The sequence below is a fragment of the Vidua macroura genome, chromosome 5 (assembly GCF_024509145.1).
Source record: "Vidua macroura isolate BioBank_ID:100142 chromosome 5, ASM2450914v1, whole genome shotgun sequence".
In the NCBI taxonomy this organism is placed as follows: domain Eukaryota; kingdom Metazoa; phylum Chordata; class Aves; order Passeriformes; family Viduidae; genus Vidua; species Vidua macroura.
In genome coordinates this window covers 49,465,812-49,474,185 of record NC_071575.1, presented here as the reverse complement: position 1 = coordinate 49,474,185, position 8,374 = coordinate 49,465,812, and the positions used below count along the sequence as shown (strand labels likewise).

Genomic DNA, 8,374 nt, shown 5'->3' with positions numbered 1-8,374 from the left:
TTCCACTAGATCAGGATGCTCAAAGCCCTCTTCAATTTAGCCTTGAACACTACCAGGAAATGGGGCATCCACAACTTCTTTTGGCAACCTCTTCCAGTGCCTGACCACCCTCACAGTAAAGAATTTCTTCTTAATATCTAATCTAATCACTAATTTTATTGATTTCACAGTAGGCCTTTCTTCCAACTGGGTGAATTCTACATTATATCTATGCTTTTATAGAATTTTTTTTTAGTTCAGGCTCCTTCTGATTGTGAAGAACACAGAAGGGCAAGGCAATGAAGTCACCTGGTTGAGATTTTCTTCCTTCTCACACCTGCTACTGTTGGTAAGCACAATATAAAATTACTTTCTCTGTTATAAATTATTGCTGGCTGGTAGCCTACTTATTATCTCTTACCATGCAGCTCTGAATTTACTGTACAGACAAGAGTGGTTGGACAGCCTTAGCTGAGACTGTCACAGATGTAGGAGTGAGGTGGGTGCCTGCAGCCCAGGAAATACTGGCATTTCTCATAGGCCACCCACTTGTTGAGAACAAGTTGTGTTTGTACTCCAAGCACCAGTGGATACCTGCAGTCCCATTATATCCCTGTACATACCCCTGGCCCCATTTACTACCTATCGTATTACTCATTCCCTGATGGTTTCTTTCATGACACTTGTCCTGTGATCTCCACCACAGGACTGCCTGTAGTGATGTAGCAAACCCATCAGCTGCATTGAAAACCCACTGTTATCTATGATCTTGGAATCTCTTTTACTGGGTATGTTACTTTGTTGGTAACTTTCGTGATTCCTAGAACAATAATCTTTGGTTGTGACAGTGCCCGATTGCATCTGCTACTGCCCTGTTTCTCAGTGTTGTCATCACCTGTGTTTTGACACCAGGCACTGGGTTACCACTTTCTGTCAGCAGCTACAACCTGGGTAGCAACTTTACTATGTCTGAAAGGACCTTACCAGGAGGGTGAAGTATCAGGTAGCTGGATTTATTCCTTGGGAAATAATATACCAGCACACTCCCCCCTTCTTCATTTACATTCAGGTGGAGTAACTCTGGCCACATCAGATGCTGGTAGGACTGCAAGGCACACTGTTTCCAGCTGAAAGAGCTAGCTAAGGAGAGGTAGACAAGTTCTTAAAGGGAAGATGATGGCTCACTAAGTTTAGTAATAAACTGGCAAAAGACACATACTAATTGCTGATTAACAAATTCTGTTGCACCCAGAGAATCAGTCTTGTAGAAACATTTTCCTTGCACCAAAGCCTTGGAATAGGAGCAGCACTTCAATTCTTCATGAGCATATGGCATTTATTTTCTTAGCAGCATCTCTCAGGTCTAGCCTTTCACAATTGAGCTGGCTCCTGGCACCAAGGTCAGCTAAAGAACCTTTCATACTCAGTACACGCCTACAGGAACTTTAAACAGGCTCTTGAATGACTCACACTTTTCTGATACTATACAAGTCATTCTGGCTAGCCTGGTGGAGGAGATCAGTCCCTACACACATATGGAAAGTGCTTGCATGGATATTACACCAGCTACCATCCAGTTTTCACCAGGTGAGATGCACCTCAGAGCTTGTTAGCTGACTGATCATTGATTCCTTTCCCTTTCCATAGAAAAAAGGTAGGAAAGCAGCATATTAAGTGCTTCCTAGCACAAAAATGCACAGGGTGGTGCATTTCAACTCCTCAGTTTTAACTGGCACCTACTGATAAACAAATTGCCTGTTGTTGGCACAATATCCTAGATTACAATGATCCCTGGAAAAGTTCACAGCAGCCCATCTTTTCATGCCAAGGTGCTCTCAGTTCAGAATCCATGTGCTGGCTGGTCCACATTATTAGGATACAGATGGTCTCCTTTTTTGTACACTTCCAGTACCTGCTTTATCCACAGAGAAGGATAACATCAGGCACACATACCTAGCAGTGGCTGGTTGGTCAGTTTTATCTCTTTGGGTTTTAAAATTCCTAATAGCTGATGAAAATAATACTAGAGAATATTATTACAATCAAGATCAGATTCTAGCAAAAGGAAATCCAAGTACCAGCTTAACATCATGATAGCCTGCAGTATCATCAGGGCTGACATGAACAATATGCAGAGAAAAACAAGCATCACAGAATAAGCAGAAAACAAAAAGCAGGATGTAAGAAATTGCTTAGAGTATTGGATTTCAAGTAGAAATTGAAGTTGCAGTATTTAATCTTTAATCAAACAGCTACAGTCTGGGGACACTCTTCAAATACCTAAAATATGTTCCAAAGAGAATGGGGAAAAGCCTTTCTTTATGCCCACAGCTAAGATAAAAAAGGTCAAGATCTGGCAGATTTATCTTTTCCTACTATCTACCTTAATATTAGTAATACCAAAACCTACTTGAACTTGGAGAGGAAGGATAGTCTTTAGCAATTTATTTCAAAGCAGACAAGTCTGTCCTGCCACAGATAGTCAAGATGCAGCTGGAAGGAAAAAAACCCCACGCTGGAAGGAAAAAAACCCCAAGCTTTCGCATTCCATTCAATGATTTCTAACACCATTATTTTTCAGAAACCTTCCAACTGAATATTCAGCTTTGGAATCTGTAATCAAAACTGCTTTTTGGCTAATCGTTTTTGCTACCTATTGTTCCTGTTGTTAAAGACTTGCAAAGCTTACCAGTTTTACAGCATCAGAAAGCTGGTTTGTCAATCACGTGTCATGTAAAAGGAAAGAATAAAGCAGATTTTTCTTCCTCCTTCTTAGTTTAAAACTGCTAATGGCTCCTGAAAGCTCCGATTTCTACTCCAGATAGCAAAGTTGAAAATGTATATATTTTTAAAATCTGTTCCTATTTTAAATATTATTTAGTAATTACCTTGCTTCTTTTCCAAGTCTGTTTCCCTACTTTCCAAAGTGTGGAAGTTATTACTGCATGGTTAGACCCAGGTCATTGTCCAAATAGCAGGTTATTAACAGAAGGGCCACCAGGAGATTAGGGGCAGCAGTCTTAGTTGTGCCTGGCTTAAGACTGTGACTGTGCCAGGACAGGGATAACAGCTCAGTCAACACTTGCAGCACGTGTGGGCCCACCAGACAGATGAGCAGCAGAGGCTGCAGCTCACAGGCACTGTACAGTGCAGACGTTGGCTGTGAGTGCTGTGCCAGCCTCCATCAAACCTGTGCTCCTGCAGCACAACATTACTTGAACTGACCCTTTCCTCAGAGCTGCAGCATCAGGCTCCCTGTCACAGGCTGAGCAGGAACTGTGGTGGAATGGAAACACATGGCACCTTTATTTTTTAAAGAAAATAATAATTGAGAGTAGCCTTGTACCTTTTATCATCTTACTGACACATCTTTTGTAACAACTGGATGTGCTGCCTCACCTGGGAAAAGGCAGCATGGCAGCATTCCAAATCCCAGGGCTAATCTTTGGGCCCCTTGCTGCACAGTTCAGTCTTCTGGCACCTTCACAGCACAGCAACAACTTGAATGTTTTTGCCTTTGGGCATCTAACTTTTAGTACCCAGCCTTTGCAACAGATGCAACACCACCACTCACCACCCTAGCAAGCTGGCACAGTCGGCAGGGAGGCTGCTGGAGCAGGCACATAGAAACACCTTCCATCCACAGCAGTCCAAGAGAATGAAAACTAAGTATTTGTCCTGTAGTCAAGAGCTTGTGGCTGCAATTTTCAATTATGTTCATAAACACTTAAATTGCAAAAGAGGAGATAGCCTCATTTTCTTTTAGCTAGTTGTAAGAACATTTGTTCCAGGGAAGTTGAGTCCCTTCTTTACCTCAGGAGACTAAAACTCAGTTCTCTGTGTTTGAAGAAAGTACCTTAGGTGCCAGATACACCACAAGCACACTGCTGCACTGTAAGGGACAAGGTTTCTGGGGGCAATTTTCCTTCCTAAGAAAGAGATAGTGAGGATGTCTTTCTGAACCCCTCTTTACAATGCTGCTTGTCATTCACAGTGGTGTGGCAAAGCTGCAGCTCAGCCTTCTGTATTGTTAAGTAAATTCTGAAATAATCTTGAAGGGTAACTTAAACTGAGTGGCATACTGGGAAGCTACTTACTAAAGGAAGTAAGTCTCATTTCTTTCACTAATGCCTAGAACAGCTGTACTCTGTGTACACTTGAAATTGAAAATTATTAAGCACATTTAAAGGCAAAACTGAAATTATTACAAATCATTATGGACATATGGTGGTATCCTCCCAAACCATCCAACCAACTACAATATACCTACTTTAGTAGATATATTTACAACCCATAAGCTACAAGTTGTTTCTGATCTGATGTTATTTCAAACTGCAGCTAGTCAGACAAAAAAGTCCCTACATACTCCTCTTGACTGAAGAGGAACAAACCTGACAGATTTTCCCCTGCACAACTTTACTGATTTGCAAAGAAAAGATGCACAGCAAAGTCTAAATGTATCCTTTAAGACAACGATTATCACTCCGACCCTTTTTTCTGATGAGCACATGACTAACATCATGCTGGGCAATACCTGTTACAGGTAAGCAAGAGGAAAATATTGCTAATAATGGAACCTACCAAGTATTAAACATTCATTTTCACAGAAGGAATAAAGTGCATATTCACAGTTCCTTTCTTTTAGCTGTAGAAGAAAAAAAAATTGACCTTTTTGGTTAAAATTTGATGCAAATCTTCCCCTTAAAAAAAAAAAAAAAAAAGAGTTCAGAGTTGACACTGTCACACAAAAATTGACACTTCAAGGTTATGAACAAACTAAGTTTAATCTAAACCTAGTTTACAATTGCATCAGATGAAGAACAGTTTCAGTCTTTCCAGTCAACAAATGCAGCAGAAGCTATGTCTGTGTCAGCAAGTAATTCAATATTATAGGAGTGAATCCACAGAACTGAACAGTTGATGAAACTTCTATACCTACAGTATTTACAGTCTGGAAATGTGAGACCCACTTTTGTCTGAAGCTCCAGACATCCTCAGCACAGGTAGTTGTGGGTAGGTAGGTGATGGTTTCAACTGCTATGGATTCAGGTCACCATTCAGAGCTGGAAGGCACCTGGTGCACACCCAGAGCCCAGGTCCCAGTTCTGAGTTCTCAAAAAGGAAGTGAACTCAAGAGCACCAAAATGGCTTTGACAGCCAAACCAGTCTGTGAGATGAGGGGATGAGAGAGGGATTTCCAAACTGCGCAAACTACATTGCTGCCACAGAAATGTCTGGAGACGTCTCCTAAAGAGAACATATCTGTCAGAATGTTCAGCCTCACACAATGCTTTTAGCCCTGGCTGAATCACCATTTCCTAATGAACTGTGTTGCAATGTTCCCAGTGGAACCAAATGGCAGAATTGTTATCAGCATGTAGAGCAGTAAGCAGCAGTAGTGATGTAATCAAAATTACAATGATTTTAAAGTTTCATTCTACCCACAGTGTGAATTTTAAGACAGACATACAAAACCAGGCTGCTCAGGAGAACCTGAAAGCAGAACTGCCACTCCTGTTGCAGATGTTTGCAAAAAACAGCTGCTTACTTGCAGAAGTTAAAAAGTCCTTAATATAAAGGGGTACTAAGATACATAAGATGTAATACACTTCAAAAACACAAGCATTTTACAAGTCCATTTTACAAGCCATAATGTCTATTACATCAAGATTCAACAATACAAAGCTTGTCTTTATATTTAAAAATAGAATATAAACAAATAGTAGTTCACATTAAGACAATTGCCACAGCAAAAATTCTCAGAGAAAAGTGCTTTACCTACAGAATATACCCTAAAACCTACCAAGCAAGCTCTAAAATTCTCCAATTTAGAAGTGGTAGGGATAGAAACCAAAAAAAAAAAAAAAAAGTGCAAGTGACATCCAAAAACTGACATCCTTTGCTAGAAATCAAGAACTCCAATTGTGCCATGTGCTTCAGCTGATAGTCAGGTCAGCTTCATCTGAGGAGTCATTACCCCTGAATATGATATAGCACACCATTTTGAAAATGTAACAGAATAGTTGATTTACTTACAAATGGCTTTATTGAAGCTATAACTTCATAAATTTGATATTCAAGGTGTAAAGTTGTCTCACAGGCTAAAAATTAACACAAGAAAAAACATAAGTAACACAGATTTACTTATGTTATAAGTGGTAAAGATGTTATAACTGGTAGAATTGAACCTGAAGGAAGCAATTCTTTCAAGATAAAAAATTAAGACTATCACAGGACTGAACAAACAGAGAGGGAAATACAGTAATAGAGTACTTCACAGTAAAATACCTCTTTATTTGCAATATATTTAAAACTAGCTCTTTATTTCAGGTAAGAAAAATAGCATTCTGACTTTTAGTCAGTGCTGATTCTGGTAATTTGCAACATTCTAAACAGCTAGAAAAGTTATTTGCACAATGTTGCCCATTAACAATTCCCCTAACTGTCCATTCACTGCCTTTTTTTACCTTGTTCTTAAATATGTTGGAAGAAATTCTTCAATAGTGTTTGTATTTAGATCTTGATTAAGACTGACAGACTGACTCGACAGTGACTCAGCATTTGTTATTATCTCACATGCAGGTTTTATGAGCTAATTTGAAAAGAATAACATGGTTCAGGAGCTGAACTATAAAGACAATCAAGAGGGCAACTATCCAGGAAGACTGGGGTAGAACAAATTCTTCTACTATACAGTTTAGTACTGTAAAGTAGCAGCAGTTTCAGGAACTTCTATACCTCTGTGTAAGAGAGCACTGAAGAACAGAATACTGGGATATTGCTATTAAAATTCAAACAACAAATTACTTCATATGTACACTTTTATACTCAGTACAAGTCTAGACTCTCCTGCTATGCTGTAACTTGAAAGTTTTAGGTCATTAGATCATGCTGTAAACAAAGACATAAAACATTTGTGTAAGCTTTACTGGTTTAGGAGTGTGTATAAACACCTGCCTTCTAAAAAATAAAAAAAGCTGTTTAATTTTAATTTATGAGCATTTAAGTAGGTAGCATATTGTAAAACAAGTTTTTATCCAATTAAAAATGAAATCTATGCATTTCATGGAAGTGTTATACAGCATTTGTAACAAAGTCTGTGTTTTTAGATACCTGACATCCATTTTCAATATGAGATAGAGAGAAAGAATTCTCCAAACAAATGTATTCATTTTTGGTCTTGGAATCTCTTCTATCTTCTGTAGCCAATATGAAGCTAAAATACACCAGTTTAAAGTAGACTTCCGTATGCAGAATTTTTTTTAATGCAGATGAAAACAATAATGATGTTACAATCCCTAAATATACAAGTTTGTGGTTGTTCCAAGCAGAATTTTGAAAACATTTAGAAACACCAAAAATAGGCTATATCAGGAAGCAATCTGATACTCAAATAAATAGAAAATTTGCGTTTTAATGTCACATTGATTTTTAGTACATTTCAATCCAAGAAAAAATAAACAGACATAGTAATGAGTACAAGATTATATATATTACAATATGCCTTGTTATAATACATTTGTAGCTTTACGATAAAAAAACCTGGAAGGCAGATGGAGTTTGAGCTCATAATTGTCAGAACAAAGCATTAAATGCATTTCTGGAGTAAGTACTTTTATTTAGTTTCAAAACCTTTAAACAGCTTTAGACCTTGGCCTTTTCTTTAAAAAAAAAAAAAAATAGCTACCATGGGGCTAGCAAGTATGTCTTCTAAGTTTAAATGACACAGAAAATGCTTTTCCCAATTTTACATACAATGAAAGGACTGATGATTTCAAAAACAGCATCTATGGCAAACTCCACTTTGACTTTGACCTAGAAATGCATGTTACTGATCTCCACAAGGAATCCAGCAAATTTTGCAAGTTGTCCATTTCACATGAAAGCAAGAGGAAGGGTTATCATATGCAAAAATATTTTTTCCAACTGTTCTTAATGAGTAATTGAAAACTAAAGGCATGGTCTCTTCATTATAAAAAAATAAAGGTACAACGGAAACTCTAAACGAAGATATTCAGCTATAGTGAAGTTGCAACCCTCTGAAAGGAAGGAAAAAGAAAAGAAGTCAATTAGTTAAGCTTTGTGCTCTAACCAAACTACTTACAGTGATTTTCAATGGCAAAAGCCCATGCTGACTGGGTGATTTGACAGTTCCAAATATTTTTTTGTAATAATTTTTATTTGCATACAAGGACACTAAAATGATCCAGTCATGCAATGTTCACTTTAAGCACTCTGCATCTCTTTTCCAATTTTATAGCTAAGGATCTTGTTCCAGTCAATCTTGGTGCGGGTAACTGGCAACTGTCGACGTAAGGCCTTGAAAGTAGTGTCCGACATAGTCTGATAGTTCTCACTGATAGCAGTCTGTCAAACACAAAGTCACACAAAACAG

The 8,374-nt window shown here is 38.3% G+C and overlaps 1 protein-coding gene across 2 annotated transcripts in view; it reads right to left on the bottom strand.

Annotated features, from left to right (window-relative positions):
* Positions 1-4,744: 4,744 nt before the first annotated feature.
* Positions 4,745-8,374, bottom strand: part of CAPZA2 (capping actin protein of muscle Z-line subunit alpha 2) — a 31,721-nt gene continuing 28,091 nt past the window's right edge. For both annotated transcript variants that reach the window (XM_053977276.1, XM_053977275.1), the window contains one exon: positions 4,745-8,346. In XM_053977276.1, the coding sequence (XP_053833251.1) occupies positions 8,206-8,346 (141 nt within the window). In that variant the 3' untranslated portion in view covers positions 4,745-8,205. The remainder of the gene's footprint in view (positions 8,347-8,374) is intronic.